Source organism: Asterias amurensis, chromosome 11 (assembly GCF_032118995.1).
Source record: "Asterias amurensis chromosome 11, ASM3211899v1".
NCBI lineage: Eukaryota > Metazoa > Echinodermata > Asteroidea > Forcipulatida > Asteriidae > Asterias > Asterias amurensis.
Window position 1 is genome coordinate 1,967,245 of NC_092658.1, and position 26,760 is coordinate 1,994,004.

The following is a 26,760-nucleotide window of genomic DNA, read 5'->3' on the forward strand; positions in this document are numbered from 1 at the left end:
AATGATCCACACAAATTTGCCTTGAACTTAAGTGGTTTTCCTTTTCCTTTGCGAACTAAAACGGTCAGCCATTTATGGGAGTCGATAAGTTGACTCCCATAAATGGCTGACCGTGTTAGTCAACGAGGTAAAAGGAAAACTGTGCAATTTCGAGGTATTTTTGTGTGGATCATTGTATTCTACTTTTTAAACATCTTTCTAACCTAATGCATTTTATAACAAACGGTTACAAACGCTTTCAAAGACCAACTCGACCGATCCAAGGCAACCTGTCCCTTTTAAAGTATAGTGATTCTGCTTCTGCATGTGTTTGATACTGTGCAAACACCACGAGTTGGCTGGTTATCATTCACAGGGCAAGTATGGAAGTGTAGATTAAATTGTAAAATGTGAGCTCTAGCTATAATAGATGTTAAGTTTCCATCGGGGATAAAGAATATTAGCTCCTCCTATGACCTGATACTAAAACATTTATCTTTTACAGTAATTTGTAATTTCTTTGGAATTTAAAATATTTATATCTTAAAATATTCTTCAAGACACAAGGTACATGTACTCTACAAATACTTTTCAGCTCTCCCCCACCCCATTTCCACCTCCTTCCCTCTCACTTTTAAACACTGCCAGAGCTTAGCACTGCACCATGTAAAAATCATCAGCCCATCACGCGAGGCTAATTTAACCCTTAAATCCAATGTGCTTCCTTACATGTAATCCGCACCACTTAACGCTACAAAAAGGAAAACATTGGGAAATCAATTAATTGCAAGACGCTCTTTGAGCTCCGCGCTTTTTTCAGTGACTCTGGTTTGACCTACTTAGGCTTTGCCCGCTTGACCCTGTAGATGTGAAGTTTAATGACGCACTGCTGTCCACATCAATCACATAGTTGTCGATTCCGAAGGGTTGCTGTTGGCAGAACTAAAAAAATAAAAACATTCCTTGGAGTGAAGAGACAGACAAAATAAGGAATCTGATAGCATTTTTGGTACAGTATGGGTCTGTGTAAAGAAGATATAGTGAAATATATTGGTCTTTTTGAAAGAAAATAGAGTTAGCTGTTGCAAACAACTTACCAACCAAATGGACCGAGAGTATAAATGCATAAAATAGTTAATGGCCTGACGTTTCGACCCTAGCAGAGTCTTTCTCGAAGGCTAAATGACAACACAACAAACATGAACAGGTAACTAAGTGAAACATAGTTATCTGTTCATGTTTGTTGTGTTGTCATTTAGCCTTCGAGAAAGACTCTGCTAGGGTCGAAACGTCAGGCCATTAACTATTTTTTGCATTGGTCTTTTTGAAAGGTACAGGTTGTGTCTGTGATTCAACCGTGATTGTCTTCCCTGCACCTGTATTCACTGTATCGCATAGACAACGAGAATCATGGTCATGGCCATCTGCTATGTCCGTGGTGGCCAGTATAGCTTGATTCCAGAGCTGTTCAACCTTGCTGGATGGAACCTGTTATGCAATCCAAGATGATCTTGGACGACCTCTTGGTCTTGACCATCCAGGTGCTGGGGGATTCCCCCCACCCCCAATTCATAGAACAACAAGGCCAAAGGACCAACAGCTAAATACTTAATAACTCTGCAGATTTTTTTATTTGAAAAACTCAAGAACTTTGTATTCATCATAGATACATCGATTTTTCCCTAAGTTTTGAATCAACAAAGCTGGTAAATTAAATCTGGGTTGTGGTGCTGTTTTGAACTGTTAAACGTAAACATGGAGTTAGAATTGATAACAAACAAGTGTTTGACATTCACTTGTTTCTGAAAATCTTCATCCCTCAACCGCCCCCCCCCCCCCATCGAATCGAATCGCTGTATAGACCCGCATATGACTGAAGTTAAACACAACCTCTTAACCTTTAAACAGCTTTTAGATTATTCCCCAAACCACTCTCTTAAAGTTGTTCCCAATCGTTGTCTTTTCGCAGTGAGAACACGCACAAGCCGGTGTGTCGGTCGTTGACAGCTCCAGTGATGTCCGTCACAAACACGGACGACGAGAACAAAGTCTTCTTGAAGCCCAAGGTTCCTCTTGGTCCGAGGGTCTCCGCTCCGATGCTCGGCATCTCAAGTGTTGGTAAGTCCACTCTTTCTGTTTCATCTTTTTTAAGGAGGAAGTAAATAAACTATTCCACACACATTAGGTGCAAAATTGCTGACCACTGTCATGTCTGAGAGTGGTGGTGTAGTTGTTGAGATTTCTCGTACCTCGTTTTTAGAAAGCAAGTATGCAAGGAATTTTCAGTCCTGTGAGCAATAAGCCATTTGCAAGCTTTTGTATCGCAACCTAAAGATGAGAAAACCCTGGAACCATTGTCATTGAGACATATAAAATTCTTTCAGAATTGTGTGGGGGTGTTTGCTGTGTCTAAATGTTACCATTCTTAAGCTTGTCTTGAATTGACATGGTAGCTGGCTCTTTAGTCTGTGAACTCAAATTTAGGTGGTAACTTATGACTAACTGAGTCATTGTACCAGACTTTATTAAAATGTTACTGACCTGTTGTCAAACATTAGTTGTTGTCAACGTTTTTTCCCCTTTTTGTTTCATTCAAGAATTAAAAATTTCTTTGTTAACTTTTTCCTTTGAGCTTTAAATGAATGATTGAAAAGAGAGAAAGCATGATTTCTTTTGATGTCAGTTTGGATGTTCATGTTGAAATGGATGTTGTGGATGCTTTGTCGGAAAGGTGTGAGCAAAGGTGTATGTTTGAACAATTGAAAAACATCAAATCTTTGTAGCTGTAGATTTTAAATTGGGCTTAGATCTATTTAAAAGTATAAAAGTGAACACTTGATGAGTTGGGAAACTGCTTAAAGTGAGAAAAGTGTAATAAAACTGAGGCGAAGAATTTGTGTAAAATGTGTTGGCAGCTTCTAGGTTTGTAGTTTGACTACTGGACCATGACATCTGCGTTGACTGAGGCTTTAAGGTCCTGGTTGCCAAGGTAAGTGATTATTTTTTTGGGTCATGATTCTTTTTATTTTAAAAATAAGTTTGGTGATGATTATCTTCAAGCATCGGTAAGTAAGATGGCATCGATGACAGATCAAGATTGCCTCTCTCAGAAACTGGAAAGCATGAATGGCGCCCTCTGTTGATAAACTTTGTTCAACAAGTAATAGGTTTTTTTTTTCCTTCTGGATGATGCAGTCTGCTGATGAAGGGAGTGAGCCCTCTGTTGGTTGACTCTAACACATGCAAAGAATGAATTTTACCAATAACTGTGATTTTAGAGTAGCTAGTTGAAATTGATGATTTTGTTTTAATTAACCAGAAACAAAGATATAATTAGTACATTTTCTTGTTGAAAGTTTTTCCTTAAGTTGAGAACATTGACTCTCATGACCTAAATTATGAATCTGATCGTGACATTTGGAGTACAGCATTGACAATCAGAAACACTCTCACTCACATTCTCACTCACACCCATGTAAGCCATACGATGTACATGTACAATGTACTCATGTACTCAATACTCACAGTGCACTACTTGCACTCACACTCATATTATATTACAAGAAGGTCCAGTTTGGATCCAGTTTGGATCAAAAGCTAAGGCCATCTGCCCTAATTATGTACATGTACGAGTACTCCCACCCGCATAAGCTGTAGACGAATTGTACACGCCCTCATACTTTTACTCATAAAAAAATACACTCATACTTTTTACTCGTTAAAATTCATCTCAGCTTTAAAAAAAAACTTGGTTGCACTCATAATTATACTCTCTTCAGTTTATGGAATGTTGTAACTCAAGGGTTTAATATCTAAGCCTGTTTTATTTTTTTATTTTAGAGTATAGATAGTTCTCATATGACGTAAATCGGCCACCTGTACGGGCAACTTGGAACACATCGCCTTGCAATTTGCGCGAGAATGGCATGCAGCATGCGCGTATTTCACAAAACTTATTGCCTGATTGGTTAGTTAACAGCGTGGTTGCGGTGACAAACTGGGCTTGACGCGCATGCAAGCCAAAATGCCATTTGCCCGTAAAGATGGTGTCCATCACCTTATCTACACTGGGTTCACACCTAGTTATTTGTACTAGGCATGTCTTCAGTATGTGTCATATTGTGTGATTGCATTCTTTGCACATCCATTGAAATAAATCAGTTGTAAACTAAATCTGGAGCCTGTGCTAATTTTCTAGTTTAGGTGTTGTCCTTAGTTTATGGCGTACGTGCAGTTTTGCGTGTCCACTATAAACAAATTGTGACCATAATCTTCGGACTTGTATTTATTTCCTAGCTTGGGAGATGTTCTTTATTTAGGTGTTTGTTGAACGTGCAGTTTTGCGTGTCCAATTAAAACAATTTGTGACCAATAATGGTCCTCGGACTTGTTCTCTATTTCTAGTATGGTTAAAGCTCTTCTTTGTTGTGGTATCTGCAGTTTTGTGCGTCAATTAAAACAATTTGTGACCAGTATTAATCCTCAAACCTGAACTCATTTTCTAGTTTGGGAAATGTTCTTTATTTAGGTGTTTGCCGTACGTGCAGTGTGCATCCACTAAAACAAGTTGTTTTCAGTAATAGTCCTGAAACTTGTTCTCTATTTCTAGTTTAGATATGTCCTTCTTTTTTGTCGTACGTGCTGTTTTGTGCGTCTATTAAAAATATGTTAAATTTTTGACCAGTACTAACCCTCAAACTTGTACCTTTTCTAGTTTAGGTAGTTTCCTTAATTTATTTATGGCATGTGCATCAGTTTTGTGCGTCAATTAAAACAATTTGTGATCAGTATTCCTCAGAATTGTCCTCCATTTCAGACTCTATTTTTGGTATTACTTTCGTGACGTGCTATTTAGCTCGGTGATCCCCATCTAAGGCAATGACGGATGTCATAGTTTCTTTTCACCAAACTCAAGTCAAGTTATGATAACCAGGAATAATCCTCGGACTTGCCAGTGCTAATTTTCTAGTTTGCGTAATGTCCTTCATTTATGTTGTACGTCATTTCAGTAATCATTCTCAAACTTGTACTCATTTTCTAGTTTGCGTAATGTCCTTCATTTATGTTGTACGTGCAGTGTGTGTCCACTAAATTAAGTCATTTTCAGTAATCATTCTCAAACTTGTACTCATTTTCAAGTTTAGATAATGTCCTTCATTCATTGTGTACGTGCAGTTTCGTGCGTCAATTAAAACAATTTGTGACCAGTAATGCCGGGACTAGTACTCCATTTCAGACTCTATTTTTATTTGTTCAGTACGTGCCATTTCGCTCGTTGAAGATCCCCAGCAAGTGCAACGGAGATGACAGAAGAAAAGTTTCTTGTCACCAAATTCAAGTAATTAAGGTTGTTACGTTTCATCAGGAACTGAGTTGGGTATTAAAAATGTGTGAGAAACTATTGCGAAACCACACGTAGACCATCAGGCCAGCATCATCCCCCCTCCCCGCTCTCCTTCTCATGTATTGTAGTCGTGAGGTTGGTAATGCAAACTACGTCACAGATTGGTGTGAATTGATGACGGTTGTAAACTAGAAACAGATGAAGGACAAACAGCTAGACGCTGATATCTCACAGTACGTTGCACCTGTTTGTCATTGAGAGGCACCGCTAGATTTCACACAGGTCTATGGCGGTGATTTGCAACCATCCAGGGGCGTTGGTGACATCTTTTGGCCGCAGGATGAGTTTTTTTCTAAAACTCTGGACAATGTGGCCGTGGGGTTTAATGACTTGTTAGATATGCGTACTGTCTGGTGAACTTACTAGACAGTCTGACTCGATGGGTTGAAGAGTTTAGGTCGTTAAGAGCGTGCTGCTGCATTGGTTTTTGTTAGTAGCGAAAGTGAGCAAGAGATGTCAATGAATCAATTCATCGATCGATCATTGGTCAATGAATCAATCGGCGATCAATCAATCAACTGATCAATCGATCAATTTTCAATCTGTCAATCAATCAATTGATTATCAATCTATCAGTCAGTCAACCAATCAATCAGTCCATCAATCAATCAATCAATTCATCAATCAATCAATCAATCAATCAATCAATCAATCAATTAATCAATCAATTAATCAATCAATCAATCAATCAATCAGTCAATCAATCAATCCATCAGTCAATCCATCAATCAATCCATCAATCAATCAATCAACCAATCAATCAATCATTCAATCAATAAATCAATTATCAAGTGTTTGTAGGTGGCCATCAATTTAATTTCCTCTTCTCTGGAAAAATTACAGACAAAATAGTTGTATAATAAGTTAGTACCCCAGAAAAGTAAACATTTGTGTACAGTCTTCAGGCACTGTATGCCTACACATAGCACACATACACTACGTGTTGCACGTGCGCAACGTTTGCGCATGTTCACCAACAATTACAAGTGGAACGAGACATGCACTGCCACTGTTGTTGACTGTTAGCAATAGGTGAATATACTTTTGAGGTCTCAAACTTCTGTATTGTTGCAGTTAGATGTGTTTTGGGGCTGGCTTTCTTAGGAAGCAGGTGAAGATTATTTGCTTTACCCCATGAATAACACGGTGAAATACCTGTTCAATTTCACTAGCCATAAAGCAACAATAGAAAAGGTTTTTTTCTGTTTGCTTTGGCAAATATGACTTTGTCATGCCCGGAGATGACCACAAATCAAAACTAAGAAGTGGGGGGGGGGGGGATGGTAGAGATATGGTAGAGATGGAGAAACAAGAAAAGCTCTTTTGTCTGTGTAGGTTCTTGGTTCCCATGGTTATTTTTTAATCAGTGCGTAGGTGTGCTAGAGTGTTATTCGGTGTCATGCAATGCTGAAGAGTAGGCTAAGAGCAGGTACATGTACATGTAAGAGCAGGCTGTATTCTTCCTGCTTGTTGACTGTCTTCGTATATGACGATTCTTTGCCAAATACTCGCTTCGTTCAATTTTGTTTCAAAACAAACTTTACTACATCATCGACGAATATCATAAACAACAAATCCACACTAACCTGTTTGTTACGGTTGACTGATGTATTTATTTATTTTTAAACGTCTGTGTTCTTTTAGTGGACGACACTTCAATTAGTAGACATTTTGTTCATCATTATGACTCCTTTTGGAATCTTTCCAGTTCAACTGTATCCATACAATTGACCCACTTTCACAATCCGAGCCAAATGGTCTCCAATTTTGTTGGGCCTTTTCCCTTTTTTCTTGATCACCCTCTTCAACACAAGACCCCTCGGACAAAAGTATGACATCAACAGCGTATCGGTTGACTATAACATTGATGGCGGTGGAGGAAATTCCATACCTTACTCTATCTGACAGGTATTAAGAAAGATTCTGTATCGTGTTCCGTTCTATAAGTTTAAATCAACTTGAATCGATTGGCATGTTGTAGGGAGAAGAAGTGGCGAGACATGATATAATTTTTCATATGAAACAGCAGTGTTCATATGAAACAACAATAGCCGAACACCGAGTGTTTGTTTCTACAAACACGAAATTCTAGGTTTAAAAAAAATATTTATTACTTTTTATCCTTTGTCGATATTGGAATTTTGTTTTGTACTCATAACACGCCATGTGTGCCATTAATGACTCTTCTGGCCCCAGATTATCAAATTTTGTGGAGATTTCTCTAGAAGATGATCAGAGCATACTGATCGAAACGTTGAATTGAAACCAACGGTTCTTTTCAGAACCACCCCAACTCATTTAGAGATTATCATGACATGGTGTTACCGCAAACCTTTCTATATCACAGGGTGTTTGGATTTTTTATAAGTTTACAAAAATTTGGCACTAAGAATTGCTGGACCAAGGTCATAGCTTTTTCAATTTCTACCACATCAATCCTCAACTGTTCCGCATGAGTGAGCACTAGCTAGTTACTTATATACATGTCTACATCAGTTTATGGTTAAAACCAAATAGTATTATCTATCCCCGATGCAAATTGTACCCATCCCATATTCAGAGATGCCAAGTCCAGAGGCCAGCTATGCGTGAGATTTTTCAAAGCTCAACCCCCCATTTGTACACAAATGATGATTCTGATAAACTGCGTGCAATCTGAAGAATGTGCAAACATTGTAGATTGCGTTTTTTGTACACACGAGCGCGATTTGGCAATGCATGTCGTTAATTTTTTTTTTTTTTCCCGGTCTGGCCCCAATGCGTGAGAAAATGGTTGCTGTGCGTGTGAGCGTGAGACAGAGCCCAAATGCGTGAGTCTCGCGCCTAATGCGTGAGACTTGGTAGGTCTGCATATTACTGAAATAAACAAATATCATCTGGGTTCGGGAGTCTTTCACGCTAGTTGTAAACTATATGTAATAAAAAAATAAAGTCAATCTGTTTATAATGTCGGGTCACCAACCTGAGACGGAATTTGGAGGCGGCTAGCACATACGACAATATTGATTTCATGCACCCTATAAAACTGTGACTGTTTACTCGGAATGTGCTTGAATGCCCTCCAGATGTGAAAAGTAACACAAGCAAAAAAAAATGAAACTAATGAAGCTTTTAGCCTAGCCCCCCCCCCCCCTTCCAAACAGTCATGACGGACATTTTTCGGGGGTAACTAATATAGACCAATGAATTTTCACCTGGAGCAAAACCCGTCATGTGCAGCCGATGAAATTAAAAGTTTGACAATTTTTTTCCCCCCGCCCCCCCCCCCCCCCTCAACTGCGATGTACGTTTGTCTGCACAGTCTACTTACATTTTGGACAGTTAGGTTTTGAGAGTTGTTTACCAGAAGACTTTAAGTCCCAAATGAGTCGTGGCTTTTTTTCTCGCAAGGGTTTATTTCTGGTCATATTTTTCTTTGAGATTGCATAAAACAATATGGATAAGGTAGATATAAACGCTGTCCACTGTTTTGTTTCACAGTGAACTGTTGTGTTTAGTTCTCGTGGGTGTAATAATAGTCTTAAGGAAATTAAAAATGGAATGTGCTAGGATGGTGTTGTTTCGGAAAAGTTAATTACATGTAGTGTTTTCTTGAGTGAGTGCTCAACCCCCCCCCCCCCCTAAAAAACAAACAAAAACTTATCACTAAGAGAAGAGGTTCACCCTGTTGTTTCTGACAATGGCTGCTGAATATGCCGTAGCAACTTGTAAAACCCTTACAAGGTGCTACATAATTTGGTCTCAGAATTCACAACTTCAATAGACCCCTTGCAATACGCGCAGCGTACTCGAATGTGCCTATCGTGGGTGTCACTTTGGGTGTAAAAATCGTCTACAAACATGCACAAAAGAGAGTTGACACCCAAAATTACGCGCATTGGGGGCGCCTTCTGTATTGATTGAGAAATCGATACCCCTTGCATAACGCGAATGTTGCTGGTACGCTGAGGTCACGCGCACGTTTTTACGCGCAGAGAACAGCTATTGTCCAATGATCTGCCTCCTTTTTGAGAGTGTGACGTCGTATGCAATGGTTCTGTAGACCATCTTTCTGGAAAAACAATTATACTAAGCGCCTTGAGTACCTTGCTGTTAGATGCGTGCGCTGTAAAAGACTTAAAGGAACACGTTGCCTTGGATCGGTCGAGTTGGTCTTTGAAAAGCGTTTGTAACCGTTTTTTATAAAATGCATATGGGTAAAAAGATGTTGTAAAAGTAGAATACAATGATCCACACAAACATGCCTCGAAATTGCGTGGTTTTCCTTTTACCTCGTCGACTAACACGTCGGCCATTTATGGGGGTCAAAATTTTGACTCCTATAAATGGCCAACCATGTTAGTTCGCACAGTAGAAGGAAAACCACGCAATTTCGAGGCAAACTTGTGTGGATCATTGTATTCTACTTTTAAAACATCTTTCCAACCATATGCATTTTATAAAAAAGGTTACAAACGCTTTTGTTTTGACCAACTCGTCCGATCCAAGGCAACGTGTTCCTTTAAGTATTGTTATTAATACGGTAACCAAGGTGAAAATAGACTCTCTTCTTTGTCAACAGCAATAACTTCTGCTACAACACAACAACAAAACCTGCTTAAAATAAAACAGTCAACAAACAAACCCGATGTAAACATACACAACGTAGTATCCAGCTACCAATCTACCACAAACTTGCCATTTTTGTAATAACCATTCTGGAGGTGCTCTCGGCAAATACACTGAAGTGGTTTCCCTGGCAACTCTTCAAATAAGTGCTAAGTTACACATCAATGGCACCTCACACAAGTTGTCCAAATTGATCTGTGTATATGTGTGACAAGGGGTCACTCAATATTTTTAATCTTGGACCTGAATACAGAAAAGCAACATACCAAAATGAGTCTGTGTTTGCTTTGGGATTCTTAAAGACACTGGGGTCGATTTCACAAAAAGTCAGGACTAGTCCTATCTTAGGACTAGTCCTAGGAGATATACAAATTACATGGATATTCCTAAGTTAGGACAAGTAACTGGTCCTAACTCGAGATAAGACTAGTCCTAACTCTTTGTGAAATCCACCCCTGGTCACCTTTGGCAGTTGTCAAAGACCAGTCGTCTCACTTGGTGTATTTTAACATATACTCAAAATAACAAACTTTCGAAAATTTCAACGGGTCGTCAAAGTTGCGAGATAATGATGGAAGAAAAAAAAAAACCTTTGTTACAGGAAGTTGTGTGCTTTCAGATCTTTAATGTTTTTCTATACTATCAACAGCTCTACGTTGCTTGTTACCAAGTAAGTTTTTATGCTAACAAGTTTTTGTGGGACAGTAAACAAATGGAGCATAGATCTTATCAGCACAATTGGTACCAACACCCAACAATCATTTTCGAAGCTTATTTAAAGAATATATTGTTTTAAAATATATTCGATGCTACAAAAGGGGAATTAATTCCCTTCATTCAGTCCAGGGGTAGAGTGGGAACTAGGGGGGATGCAACTGCTAGTTTGTTTTATATTTTGTGCTTACACGTGATCATTCAGCTCCACTTTTTGAACAATTTAAACTTCTAAAATTAAATGATCTTTATCTCCTTAATTTAGGTAAATTTATGTATAAATACAACCATAGTGCATTACCCTCTTGTTTGAACTCTTTCTTTATCTTAACTTCAAATATTCATTCGTATGATACTCAAAGTACTCGTAAGAAAAATCTTATGTCTGTTTCAACAGAACATCATTATTTAGAAATAGTCTTGTCCAACGTGGTACTACATATTGGAATAGTCTCAGTGATTCATTTAGATCTGCATTTACTTTGTCAAAATTTGCAATTTTTTTTTTTAAAGCAGTCCATAATTCTTAGTTAAGAATGAAAAGTTATGATATGTTTTCCGGATGATGCTTAGTCTTTGTACACTTACATGTACATGTTTTTTATGTAAGTCAGTGTTGTGATAGTCTGTTGGTGTGTTTGTTTGTTTGTTCGTTTTTTTGTCTGTCCGTAGGTACGGGAACAAAAGCCTTGCTTCACCCTATGCCTAGATGTTGTCCTGTTTGTGATTATTTACTCAACTTCCGTGTAAATTGTTATTGTCTTGACTACATCTTTGGTTTGCCATTATTTATTCATTACCATGTATATTAACTTTAATGATGTACACAAATGTAACTTCATGGCAACATTGAAATAAATGTATTGAAATGAGAAAATGTTAAGACATAGATGTTTTAAGAGATTTATTTTCAAGTCATTAGGGTTTCCAAGTGGGAAATGAGTTTCTTAGCACTTTTCATCAGGGAGGCTAACAGAAACCTTTAATCCCCTGAGGTGGCATTAGTGGGATGTATTGACGTCATTGCCTTGTTAAAATAGAGCGCTGGGAAGGAACTCTTTTAATGAGTTTTTATATTTAATTGGTATATCTGCCTTGTGACCTTGCAAACAGTTCTTGCTTGATTTGTGTGTTAATGAGAGTAATACATAATTTGAGATTATTGTTGTGTCTCTCTTGCATAAAACAATTAATCTCAATCGCATAACTTGTTTTAAATTGAAAACAGAATTGAAGACAAAAAGAAAGGAACAGGGCTTGTCACCCATGTCACCAGGCCAACGCCAAACCAGTTTGGGAATATGTTTCTGACAACATACAACTATTTTTTTTTTACCCAACTAGGGAAAGTATACTGAATGAACAGCTAGTGCTTACACACATCGGTGTAGAGGTTAACCAAAATTAATATATATCCTTTATCCATAGTGCAAAGTTTAACAACTATTAAATGGAAATAATTTTTATATGTAAAAATTACATGTACCTAACCCTGATGGTGTCAGTATATAGACACCTACATGTATTATGCTTATTTCATTGTAAGATTTCGGTTAGTAATTAATGTCAGAATGGTATGTTTTATATTAGTAAATTATGAGTCCGAGACTGTATAAATTTAAACTCACTCACTTTGCAAATTACTTTCCCAAGAGAGATAACACCACATAACGGACTCTACTCTCCTCTCTATTTCCCAGAATGAGAAATAAATACATTGTTAATAACGGCAAGCTATTCTCCTCAAACCCTTTTTATTTTTGACTCCAAATAACATCCTGGTGTCACATTAATAAAGCACAGGTGACCATAGAAGAGAAATAGTGGTGCTGTTTTTTTCATGTAAGGGGAAAAATAGTTCGACCTGATTGAAGGCCTCGTCGCCATTTTCATGAAAGGGAATCGTGTTAAAAATCATACTGTTAGGCAAATCTGATCGTTTGCTCAGTTTTTATGTTTTCGTTTCTGTCATCGTATTCCCCAATATTTTAAGTTATGAAACATTATAGTTGCAGTAATTTTCATACAAATAATTTATAGTTTTGGGTTTTCACAAATATCCACTCAACTTGGCAAGTACTGAATGATTGTTCTGGCATTTAATGTTTCCTCCTCTAGATGTGTTATGAAGCGATTTGTTAACCTCTCTATTCTGTGGAAATAAAAAGTATAACTAGTAAACTTGTGCAAGTACACTGGCTGGTATAACCACGTGTACATTTCTGTTTGCAGGAGTGTTGGCTCTTAAAAAGAGCTGATGTTGTCTCTATAACAATATTTTATTTGTCAATATCTTTCTTCGGGGTTGCCAGTCGGAAGCCATAGCGTTAGCTTGCCATTTGGAGGCACAGTGGTGGTACGGCTTTATCAAAACAACACAAAATTGTTGCAGCGTCAAAGATTGACCGCTAAAAATCAGTCACTAATACCCGTCCATGACAACAAGCATTTAGTAGTTCAGCTCCCCCCCCCTTCCCCCCCCCCATAACTTCAATAGATCCACTAACATCGTTAGGACTGGAATGTCTTTGACGTCACCAGAAAGGAAAGAGGAACCAGTGAGTGTTTGGGATAAATTAATCATCACGTCGTTGTTTTATGGGTTTCTGAATTAGTGAGAATGGAATGGAGCTCTGGCTGACAGTGACACTCTGGAATTCAGAAGAAATTTAAATCTAAATATTATTTTGATGAAATGGTTTATTTGAAATGAAAAGCAACTCGCACTTTGTGGCCCAATGGTCATATAACGTGTTGATTTCCAGTCAGTGCTGGGTCACTGTTATATAGAATGGCCGCATTTATAGGGGTAGTCTGGTATTAATCAAGTGAAAAGATCGCATGGCCACAAAGTTTTTAGTATTGGAAAGAGGACTCTTGATGTTTCACTTAAAAAAAGAAGTAATATTCGTGGTACCCAATGCAATTAAAACATCTATTTAGTTTCTCCATGCCTTCGTCATGTGCCCATTGTTCTATATACCAGTTTTTTATACTGATTCCTACCATACTTAAACAGAACCAGACTAGTTGTTATCCTCTGGCCTTAATTTGATCCAATCCGTTTTCTCTCTAGAAACGTATCAACAACTTTGAGCCCTGACGTTTGTCAAACCAATAGAGCAAGGATAGTCAAACCCATCTCACGCGTTGACTTTAAAGGGACACATTATTGCCTTGGATTGGGGGAGTTGGAGTTTGTTATACGGTTCGTTATAAAAAGCATGGTTAGATGTTAGGTGTTTTAAGTAGAATACAATGATCCACACAAATATGCCTCGAAATTGTGCAGTTTTCCTACTTTGCGTACTAATACGGTTAGTTTACTTGGCGTGCCTTGTTAGTTCACGATGTATGGGGAAAACACAGCATCTTTGAATGAATCTTAATATTCTACTTTTAAAACATCTTTCTAACCATCTTATAAACGCTTTTCATAGACCAACTCCTCTGATCCATGGCAACGTGTCCCGTTAATGTTCAGCCACAGTATGAAATTGATGGCCAATCACCACAGTCAAGGAAACGTTAAGGCTAGAGTCTGTGTAACTTACTCCAAACAATGGTCGTCTTCTCAGAAAATGAAACTGGTCGTGACGTAGATCCGGGCGATTTATTAGGAGTTGGGTATTTGAGTTCGTCTTTCACACCATGAATCACCTGGTATTGTGTTAATAATGGAGTTGTGATTAACTTTTCCTGCTGTCTGTACTTTGTGTAAATTGTTCTTCAGTTTGTCGGCTGTTATGGAGGGCTATCAAAGTTTGAGAAGTGTCATCGCAATATTAGACTTATACACATTAATTTCTCTGTCTAGAAATACATTTATCCTATTAATTTCAAACATCCCATGTCTAGACATTTAGTGATACCCCACATGGTATTGATTTTTGACTGATAGATGTACTATGCCAGCCTGTAATGTGACGTATGGTGAATTCATCCACACAGTTAACAGTCAACCCTCCTACTATTTGATCATTCGGTATTATCCGCTGGTTTTGAATGATAGACTCTGTGCCAGCTTGCAATATGATATCAAGTGGCAGGCCTGGAATTTCTTCTTTATAAAGGCAATTTCATTGGAAAATCTTGAAGTCAATGGGAAACTTTTCCAAAAGGCACCAAGAACAGGAGTAACATGAGACCATGGCCGCCGTGGCCTTCGTGTAATTCCAGGTCTGAAGTGGTGAAGGCATTCACACAGAACACAGTCAACCCTCCTACTATTTGACCATTCACTCTCATCCACTGTGGTTTTGAATGATAGTTCAACTATGTCAGCTTGCAGTATGGTATCATGTGATAATAAAGGCATCTACACAGTCAACCCTCCTACTGTTTGCCCATTAATTACCATCCACTATAATTTTGAATGATGGAAGCATTAAATGCCAGCCTGCATTATAATATCATGTACACCGTATACAATGTACACAACCCTTGCAGTTGAAGGGCTGACCAACTTACTGGCAAATGTCCCGGGCATGACAGGAGTACTGGCTCATTGCATAGTATTTTGTATAAACTTGATATGGTGTTTAGTTGGAAATGTTGTTGTACATTCGTACAGATATTTAATTCGTCTCCTGCAAGAATTTTACTGAAGAATGGCGAAAGAGCTGAACTATAATATAATTTCAGAGAACCTCCGGTTGTTCTTAGAACTACACTGACTCAGTGAAGAGATTATTTACACAGTGTCTCTGCATTTCATTGTACCATCGGATTAATAATACTAAAGACGTGCAAACATATCCACCCTGCTGGGTGTTCAAGGCGCAGTAAGACCAAAACAAAACGAAAGAAAACAGACACACACAAATTAGTCATTGAAACCGGTGACATAAGTTAAGTTTTGATGAGAGATTTGAATTTTGTGGTACACAGACAAGATCTAAGAGTAGAGAGTTCCAGATGTGTGGATTACAAACCTTCCCATCATTTTAAGAACATTTAGGATATCGCCTGCCAATATCAACCTACCAATTTAAATACTGGTTTATAAAAAACAATGCACTTGTTGCCGAAGGCTAAATCAAGACGTTATCAACATTCAAATACAAACAGTATTCTTTTAACAATTCTTTTAACAAAATCAAGCTAAGACGCAGAACTGTTGACAAATGTTTCGAACCTAGCAGAGCCAATAAAAAGAAAAAATCGATTTAGCTGTTGCAAACTGCTTACATGGTAAAAATGAAAAAAATAATAAATTGCCTGATGTTTCAAACCTAGCAAGGTCTTTCCCGAAGGTCAACAAAAAGAGAAAACAGAATTAGCTGCTTACCAATCAGAAAGATCTATGTTATAAATGCAAAACATATTTAATTGGCCTGAAACTTCGACGCAAGTATTTTAAAAATGTTGACAAAATAAGGAATATGGCTATTTTTAAAGCAATTAGTCTTGCAAATGTAATAAATGTTGGTTTCTCTGTGTTGTTATTGCACAACTCAGGAATTAGAAATGTCATATTTTTATCTATATTCAGACATAATTATATTAAGTCTGCCTGAAAAACAAAACAACATTTTTTTCTTCAAATTTAAATAAGCCAGGCTTTTTGATCATATAACTTCTTTACCCCCGAGGGCACGGTTCCCAGAAGCTCCTTGGAATCAATAACTCCAGGGGTTACCAAAAGCTAGAATTCCATCAATTTAACATACCTCCTAAGATCTGGATCCTAGTTTCAGACTTTTTTTGTCAGCAATAACTGATCTCTGACATTTATTTCTTAAAGGCAGTGGACACTATTGGTAATTACTCAAAATAATTATCATCATAAAACCTTTCTTGGTAACAAGTAATGGGGAGAGGTTGATAGTATAAAACATTGTCAGAAACAGCTCCCTCTGAAGTGACGTAGTTTCGAGAAAGAAGAAATTTTCCACGAATTTGATTTCGAGACCTCAGAATTAGAATTTGAGGTCTAGAAATCAAGCAACTGAAAGCACACAACTTCGTGTGACCATGGTGCGACAAGGGTATCTTTTCTTTTGTTAATATCTCGCAACTTTGACGACCAAGTGTGCTCAAATTTTCACAGGTTTGTTATTTTATGCATATGTCGAGATACATTAATGGTGAAGACTTAGTCTTTGACAATTACCAAGAGTGTCCAGTGTCTTTAAATGAGTGAGAGTTTTTAGGTGAAGTGAACAAATATACGCACAAATCCCTTCTGCGATTTCGTAGGGAAACAAATTACATTAAATAAGACATGATTGATAGTCAAGGTAATAGGAGCCGAATATAATTTAATAAGAAGAATGTCTTGACGTTATCAAAATCATATAACATAAGGCTATAGTTGAAAGGTTGTTGATATTAAAATATTTTGATTAGGTATGGTTTGCGGTAACGCCATGTGTGTGTAAAATCTCTTTTGAGTAGTGTTTTTGAAAAAGAACAGTTATGGTTCTGAAAAGCACCAATACACCTATGTTAAATTTGAATCAGGGATAAAGAACATTAATTTAGTCTTTACCCATATAGGCCTAAACAGATACCCAGTACTTTCCCGAGCTCTGTGAAGAAAAAATAACTCACCTAATTACACTCCCACCATGCAGAGTTTCAAATCCTACCTAAATATTTTGATGCTCACTTGTGAAACTAAGACTCTCTTTTATTTTAAGATTTTAGTATCCGTATAGATTGGATCGTTTCTATTTTGATGTACTACCTTTTCCCGTGAGGGTCTTAAAGAAAAGATTTCTTTTACATTCTGTCTGTCAACTGTCATCATTAGTCTGGGATTCATCAGTCTAAAAGATCCAACTGTTAAATCTCTATGACGTGTTAGGTCGGTGAACCAGTGTGGGCGGCTTGTATTAAGGCTACATTACATGGTTCTGATGTCTGCGTTTCGGCACGGAGGTTCGTTGTGGATTTTATGGTCAGAGGTGTTTATTCTTCTGTCCTCCTGTGTTCCGGGTAATAATTCTAATTCAATAGCACTTATGTTGGGGTGCAGTCGGCGCTGATTTCACAACTAACGTTTTGACCTACATTGAGGTCCTTGAAGCAAGTTGATGTCTCAAAAAAGCATGTAGACCTACATTTTCTAAGTTGTTTACTAAGATACTTTCTGAAGTTTTCTTTGATTATTATTTTTTGTGTCACCTCGCTAAAATCTGTATCAGAAACAAACAAACAAACAAACAAACAAACAAACAAACAAACAAACAAACAAACAAACAAACTAACTAACAACATCCTTCTCAATGTGAATGAAACAAAAAAACAGGTTTTTTTTCTTTTTTCGTTTTGAACAAAAGGTCACTACTAGCTTCAGTATTTATTATATTTTTCTAAAGACTAGCTCATTTGTTTTCTTCATATTTTTTTTTGCAATTAAAGCAGGGATCGTTTACAGTCACATCCATTTTTATTAGTTCCATCAATAATGTGATTACCATTTGTCCAAAAAAAAAAAAAAATTTGAATCAGGCACAATATAGTAATGAACTTTATGTATTTTAGGAATGATTTTTGTCGTCCCAATTTAAAAACCTAATGAGCCACAAACATTTCTAGGAATCTAGGCACTGTAAATGGTGTGCATTTCTTCAGGCGAAGGATTTCGAGGCACCGTCGTACTGAGCGCCAGTTTTACCCAGGCCAGTCCGCTGATGAGGCAATTTTCATCCACACATTTCCCGGTGCAGTCATTTAACCGAACATATCATGCGTCTTCAAAAAATTACGCATCAAATATTTTGCAGAATGTCTTCATGCAGGAACCTCCAGGCTGATCTTATTCAAGGGCACTATGGTTCAGCGTGCAGCGGCTTAGTGGAATTATACTCTCGCAGGGAATTGCGCCAGACCTCGATTCTTGAATAATTTATTCATTTATTCATGACTTTTGTTGTTTTACTTATTTTATTTGTGTGTATTCTGCATCCAACAGCACATGCACTAGCTACATTATGCATAAACATATTCGGCAAAACCACGTGCAATGTTTTGAATATTATGTTCAAAAGAAAAGAAATGACAGCACATGCACATATTTAAATAGAAAAGAAAGTAAAGGAATTTGTTTTTCTGATTATAGATAATACTAATAATTATAATAACAATACATTCTTATAAAATGCACTTTCTTATATAAGATTACTCAATGTGCAGCAGAAAAGGTACTAAGAAAAAACTATAAACAAATAGTGAACTTGCAGGTACAACTACATGTGTAAATCTCTTATGAGTGTTGGCTCTGAAAAGAGCCTGTTTGGTCTTGAACAGTATACTCTGCTCGTCTTTCAGGAGAATGGAGCAGGGTAAACTGTTCGAAACGTCGAGACCAAATCGGCTCTTTTTAGAACCAACATCACCTTAAGAGATTTACACATGGTTGTACCCGCAAGTTCACTATTTATTTATAGTTTCTTCTTATTTCTCCGCACTATGCAAAGCTTCAAACGATACTTAGAAAAGGTACTACAAATTATCAATCAAACAATTTGTTAGAAGCAAAGCGACTCAGAGCATGACCAAGGTAAGGATATTCTAGAGTGGGAGGAATTAGCAGGGAGGTTAAGTTGGAAGATCTCTACCATGTTCATGTAATTGATTTCAGTTTTTAATTTTGGATTTTTTTTTATATGGCGTCGATATCCGTCAGTTTTCACGCTCATGTCGCATAAACATTATTACTCCTGGTCACTGGGCTATTTATGTAGTTCCCTAAACCATCTCAGCTCCCCAGGGAGTATGCAGCCTGTGCTGCCAAGTATGTATAAAGCACCAAGCCAAATTTTCGCACTCATGGCGCACGAACGTTATTACCCCTGGTCACTGAGCCAATTATGTAATTCCTTAAACCATCTCAGCTCCCTTTTTGGGAGTATGCGGCCTTTGCTGCCAAGTATGCTTAGAGCACCAAGCCCCCCCCCCCCCCCCCCAAAAAAAAGAAAAATTTTATAAATAAGACATCTACACTATATGTGATCTTTAACATGATGACGTACTTGGCAGTGATTGCTCATGAACTTGACTTTAATGGTAACTTGCTGCGAGGATTCTGCTCTACAAGAATCTGTCAACCCTCATCGATTGAACTTACATGAGAGATGAACTTGATGGATCGGTCTTTCCTCTTATTCCAGGAATCCTTTTTCGATTAAGCCCACCGAAAAAAACAAAACAAAAACATAAACGACAGAACAGTTCGGACCAAAATCTATTTCAGAATCAACCATCCTGGTTCTCCTGAAAGATGTGCTATGCTTAGTCATGCTTATTAAATTTAAACTTAAGGGCTTCGTGGAAAGGTATAAGTTTAGAGAAACGGTTGTTAAAAGCATATGATCTGGTGGTTTTTTTCTTCCTTTCGGAACAAACAAGTGAATTCAGGTTTGTCGCCTTGGGGGGCAAGAGAACCTGTGTACAAAGGCTGTGCAAGTTCAGTGCACCCATGCTTATAGAATTATAAGTAGATGAGAGGTTTTGTGTGGCACAGTTGCTTAGGTATGAAGAAATAAATGTTGAGGGAGATTTTGTAGACGGATGCTGAAGAGAGATTGGATTTTTGGGGAAGAGGAGGCTGTATGGAGAAGCAGGGCTTGAGTTTAGGGGGAAAATCTACAAGACCACAGGGCTTGTGGGTTACAGTACTGGACCATAGTTTATTTTAAAAGACCAGAATGTAATGAGAGAGAACTCTATACAGTTTAAAATGTACATGTAACTGTTTTTATTAAGTAAGGTTTGCAGTGACACCATGTTAAAATCTCTTAAAGGCAGTGGACGCTATTGGTAATTACTCAATATAAAACCTTTCTTGGTGACGAGTAATGGGGAGAGGTTGATGGTATAAAACATTGTGAGAAACGGCTCCCTCTGAAGTGCCATAGTTTTCGAGAAAGAAGTAATTTTACACAAATTTGATTTCGAGACCTCAGATTTAGAACTTGAGGTCTCGAAATCAACCATCTAAACGCACACAACTTCGTGTGACAAGGGTTTTTTCTTCTTTCATTATTATCTTGCAAGTTCGATAACCAATTGAGCTCAAATTTTCACAGGTTTGTTATTTTATGCTTATGTTGAGATACACCAACTGTGAAGACTGGTCTTTGACAATTACCAATAGTGTCCAGTGTCTTTAATGATAAGTGTGATTGGGTTCTTGTGTGTGCATACACTGGACTTAAGGCTGTACGTCCCATCCGAAGGAGATAGCAATAATGCTTAAGTGTCTTGGTTTAAGGACAATATGAGTCCCATGACCGGAATTTGAACCCACGCTCTGCTGATCAGAAACGCCAGAGCATAAATCCTTAGCGCTTGACCGCTCAGCCGCGATATTCCACAACAAACATTTAAAAAATTACATACTGACCTTTTAAAAACAAAAACAATAATATGGGGAAAACAGTCTCAAGTAAATAAAAAATTGTGAAGTGCTGTAGATGCATCCTCCTTTAATCAAATCTAGAGACGACCAAAATTGGTCCAGAAAGATAACAGCGACTACAATTGAGCTTCTCAAGGGAGGGATAAAAGATGAATTTCAAAATACCACTGGGACTAAGCCAAAGATCATGGTCTTCCGCTCTCTCACGGCCTCTACTCTGTTATTCCGAAAAAGGACATCCATATTTTTTCTTGATTGAATTTTTCCCCCTCGCAGATGGTATTCCCTGGTTAAATCGTGGTCGAACACAAACACTTGAACCCCTTCAAAGAGCAGGGCCACTTCTAGAAGGAGCTTTTAAAGACGACCTTGGCCACACACAGACTTGAGCGCTCGGGAAGACCTTTGCGGGCGCCATTTTTGTTTACGTAAATGTATGCCTCTTAAAGGGAAGGCTTAATGTGATTACGCTGTTGAGTTGAAACATAGTGTTAGATGCAGCCGTGTTTGACGTCAAAATTTATTCAGAATCACAGGATTTTGTATACATCTTTTTAAGGTCTCGTACACTCTGCTGGTTGTACATTTTTGTCATTTGTTGATTCTATTTGTTGTTGGGGGGGGGGAGGGAAGAACAGTATCATGTAGTTGGTAATTAAAAAGGATAAAGCTCAATACAAATACAGTGCAGAGTTGAGACATGGTGTTCAATGAAGGTGTGTTTGATGTCAAAATTTGTTCAAAATCAAGGGATTTTGTGTACATATGTTTTAAATTCTCGTCATCTTTGTCGTTTTTTTTTCTTTTTGTGGTTGGGGGACGGGGAGATTAACAGTATCACCATCACATAGTTGGTAATGGGGGAACTTTGTCCTGCCTACTGCCGTTTCCTGTACATCCTTGTTAGGCGCTAATGCTGTAATTGATTAATATGTACCTACGTCACTGGCATTGTCATGGTGAAATGACGTGGTCTTTTCCCCTCCACCGTGAAATTAATCAAATTAATTTTTGTTTCTTCTCCTTCAAACCGATTGGAAATGATGCGAAGCCTAGTTCCTGTGTGGAAGGAACAGAACGACAAATGGATTTTATGCTTATTGATGTACTTCCTTAGGATAGCTTGTATGTGATGAAAAACAAAATGGGAATAGAATTAGGTGAGGTTTGCGGTAGTAGCGCCATTGTAAATCTCTTTTGAGTAGGAAAACAAGTTCAGAATCATTGTTTTGACAAAAGAACCAAATTGTGCAACTGTTGTTTTTATTTCAACTTCCTCAGGTCTGATACTTTATTATTGTAAGAGGGCATCAAGGCAGTTTTTCCTTACTTAATGGCACCTCTTTGAGGGAAACTTTAGTTTCTACTGGGATACTGCAAGGGGGAACCAAGGCATGACCAGGATCATCATCGAGGCATCTGTCTCTGTTGCCATGTCTCCTTGAAGTATCAGGCATCTTAAGGAGCACCAGTGTTTTATGTTTTTCAAAACTAAGTTTCTTTTTTCCAGATAAAATGATCTTTTGTTATGAAAATGGTTTTTTTTTCAAACCATCGCAAACCTTTTACTAGATTGTATCTTTACCATTCAAAGTTTCAGATCCTACTTATAAACAGAGTGTTACCACAAACCTACTCATAACCATCATGTATATTTGGTCCAAGTAATGCCGGCATTGGCAGATGAGATATTGCCGGTGTCTCACTTCCTCTTAATTAATCCTTTAATGTATAAGAACTTAATGATCATTTATTTATAGCTGGACATTGGACTCATCCCAGAAAGACAAAAACAATTTATAGCCGATGAGTTTACCGTACGTGCAGTCTTTCTTTGTTTTTTGGTAGACCATTGACGTACTCTGGATAGAGTTGGCAATGCTTGATTTCTTGTTAAAGTGTTGTTATTTAAATGTGTACCCCGACCCAACCTCTTGGAAGTGTGTATTCTACGCCGTATCGCATCCTGTTTGTCTGCTGGTGAAGTCAGACCGTTCCTCTTTTATGCAAAGCCTCCGTCGTCGTGATTTACAGATTACAATGTAGACTAAACCTCCACACAGACATCAATTACACAGCTCTATGCCTTCACTGCGCCCTGATTGGACACAGCATCATGCATATTCAGTAGAGGCGCCACACCATTGGCTGCTGATGGATGTGACATCATGCATAGTCATGACAAGTCATTGGTTATTCATTGTTTCACCATAGCAATCGATTCTCCCACAGCTGATGCATGAGTCAGGCATCAGAGCGAGTGAGTTGCACGTGCATCCATCCATATATGATACACAGTGCTCCAAGCCAACAGAAGAGAAGAAAAAAATATTGTATACTCATTTGATATCATTCATTTTCATGGAAGAGTTTACCGTGGACGCGGAACAATGTTCGTAGGGAATTTAGGTTAGATAAATACATCATTACTCGGGAGTTTAACTGGGATTGGAGACGTAAGACAAGCAGATTTGAAGATCAGAGTCATCATCGTGTATTGCTGAGGAGGAAGAAATTGCGTTGTTTTCTACTCCATGTGGTTTCCGTTGAGAAGGAACGCAAAAGCTCTGTGAGGAGACTGATAAACTTGACAATTTACTGGGTTATTATTTATTTCTGGCCTTCATGACACAAGGAATTTGATGAAAGCTGATAAAATGTAAGTGATTATTTCTTGATAATTCCATAGATGGATTACACAATTAATTTGTATACAGTATTCATTTCAAAATTGATAGACACGTGTATAACTTTTTGATCGGTGTGAATAATATCAACTACAAAATTAATTTGCAAATTGACTAGTGATCAGTATAAATGTTAAAGGAACACGTTGCCTTGGATCGGACGAGTTGGTCAAAACAAAAGCGTTTGTAACCTTTTTTTATAAAATGCATATGGTTGGAAAGATGTTTTAAAAGTAGAATACAATGATCCACACAAGTTTGCCTCGAAATTGCGTGGTTTTCCTTCTACTGTGCGAACTAACATGGTCGGCCATTTATGGGAGTCAAAATTTTGACCCTCATAAATGGCCGACGTGTTAGTCGACAAGGTTAAAGGAAAACCACGCAATTTCGAGGCATGTTTGTGTGGATCATTGTATTCTACTTTTACAACATCTTTCTACCCATATGCATTTTATAAAAAACGGTTACAAACGCTTTTCAAAGACCAACTCGACCGATCCAAGGCAACGTGTTCCTTTAAGCTCTTGGTAACACTTTGTACTTTTGTGTGTCAAAATTGCAACTAACACACTTACACCCCCTAGCTCTGCTACAACTTATTGTCCAATTAGTACATGAAGTACATGTATATGCAGTTATTGTCAAGCTTATTCACAGTTTGATTGTGTGGTGTTTTTGTTTTTCTTGTTTTTTTTTTTTTTTTTTTTTTTTTTTTGGGGGGGGGGTGGGTGTTCTTTAATACTGATATAATAGTATTATATTTATACATCATATATAAATAGTAAAAACAGATATTAAGATTTCTCCAAATTAATTAATTATCAACATTAAAATGAAACATATTTTTAAAAAAACCTTTAGAAAAACAAATCCAACTTAATCTAAACATAATTAAAACCAAAATAAAACATCGGAATCATTAAAGAGTGTTGATGATATTCAAATGTCAATTAAATTTTAAAAATATTCTATGAAACATTGAGCAATTTAGATTAAACTTAATTTTAAAGATGTTACAAAACCCACTGTAAAACTCATAAACAGCCTCTCATGACTCATGATGTTACAGAATTTTAAAAATTAATCACTAAAAATATGAACAAAAATGATACACATCGCCAGGGAAAAGCTTTGACAAAGAAGGTAAATAAACAAATGAACTTTTTTTTCACAGAACTGGTGAAAATACTTAGTATACAAGTTCTTTGTCAGTGAAAGTACTTTAAGTAAACTATGTACTTTCTTGAGTTCTGTGTAAAAATCCAGTGCTTATTATGCATGAGTGTAAGGGTAAAAATAGATTATACTCTTTATCTCAATGCAAAAAACCACAATATCCATTCAACAAATACTGTGAAAGATAATTTAACATTAAATAAATTTATGACCTCTCCATGCTCCTTGATGGAAAACAAAATTATGATATTAAAGAAGAAGATTCTTTATGAGGCGCAACTGGCATTGAAACGTCTTCCCAAACCAGCCTCTTAATTCGCAAATCATCGCCCTAACAATCTCTACCCCCCCCCCATAAAAATGATTGCTTTATGCGCTGAGCATTTCTTTGCAGACTTGACCAGCGCTATCATAAGACCTTTACCTTGAGAGGTACGTAGAATGAGGTTTGCCCTCCGCGCTTCAGACCAAGGTAGCTCAATTCATTACGAATGTAAATTCATATTTTCGTGTCTGGATTGTAGGGGACAAATCAATAGCGTGTGTGAATAAGAAGGGAGCCCGGATCATATTCAAGGAATCGAAAGGTTTCGGATGGGCAGTCGCCGTCTTCGAGGTGAGCTGCTGAGTTGAAAATATTCACAGAAAAATAAGTGGGTTAAATGGGTTTTAATTTGAAAGGGTTCTTCTGTTTTTGTAAACCATCAGAATATATTTCCATTTGAAATACTGCCTTAGGAAAAATGTCCCTTTAAGAAGATTTTTTTATTACATGAATGAAAAGACCCTTCTAAAACATAGCAGTGTGTGGAAAAAACAACAACAATAACAACAAAACAACACTTTTGCTTAAATGTGGATTGTCACAAATAAAGTGAAGCCTAACCCTGCTAAATATAAAATGGTGGATTTTCATTTTCTTAGAGAACGCAGAAGCCATGTGTTGTTGTTTTCGCTATGTTGAAGCTTCAGGTTTTTTTTTTTTTTTTTACTGTTAATTGAAAACTTAAGGATGAGAAAATTAATTTACTTTGCTAAAAACAAACCATTAATGTACTTTCACTTAAAAAACCTTTTGTAGATCAGGTTTGTAACCATGACATGAGTCCCTACTCACCGAGACGAAAAATTATTTTTGTGACATTTTTTACTCATTTCTTCAAAGACTACAGCACCTCAACATGTAATATATTAAGGGAAGCTTTCTACCATCATTATTTTCAAGTTTAATGTAAATCTGTGAACATTGTGTTTTGTGTCTTACAAAAAGTACCCAAACCCTTTAAGATGCTCTTTGGTGGGTGGTCATTGCATCTTGAGACATCCCCTGTCTCTCCTCCTCCAATCTATCATCGCCATCCTTACATTCAACTCTGATTAAATTGACGATGAGCATCTTCAAAGTTCATCCAAGTTTATCACCGGTCATGTTAGACTAACATTCAATGGCAAGTGTACATTCAATTAAATGTTTGAACTCCAGCACTTTATTTTTAGATCATTTTTTTCCTCTTCTTCTCTCTTTGTCTGGAAGATGTGGGAGATGAACTTTTCACCTTTGAAGACGTGGTAGTTAAAGCAAATAACACATGTGTGAATTTGAGATTGATAATTCCATTCCCACTAAAAGAAAAGCCTCACATAATACAATGTAAATTTTCTATCAATTCTTTCATTATAGGGAGACCCCCAACTTTGATCAGCGGCATGTTAATCCAGAGGTTATTGGTTCACCTTCCACTTTTTTTTTTTCTTTTTTTTTCCCCAACCCAAAATTGTTTTGTGTTTTTTAGGGAAATCTTAGTGAAACCTACAAATGC

The 26,760-nt window shown here is 37.4% G+C and overlaps 1 protein-coding gene across 4 annotated transcripts in view; it reads left to right on the top strand.

The window, feature by feature from the left end:
• Positions 1 to 26,760, top strand: part of LOC139943974 (uncharacterized) — a 176,781-nt gene that overhangs the window by 71,857 nt on the left and 78,164 nt on the right. For all 4 annotated transcript variants that reach the window (XM_071940893.1, XM_071940895.1, XM_071940896.1 and 1 more), the window contains exon 3: positions 1,949 to 2,097. In XM_071940893.1, coding sequence (XP_071796994.1) covers positions 1,949 to 2,097 — 149 coding nt within the window. The remainder of the gene's footprint in view (positions 1 to 1,948; positions 2,098 to 26,760) is intronic.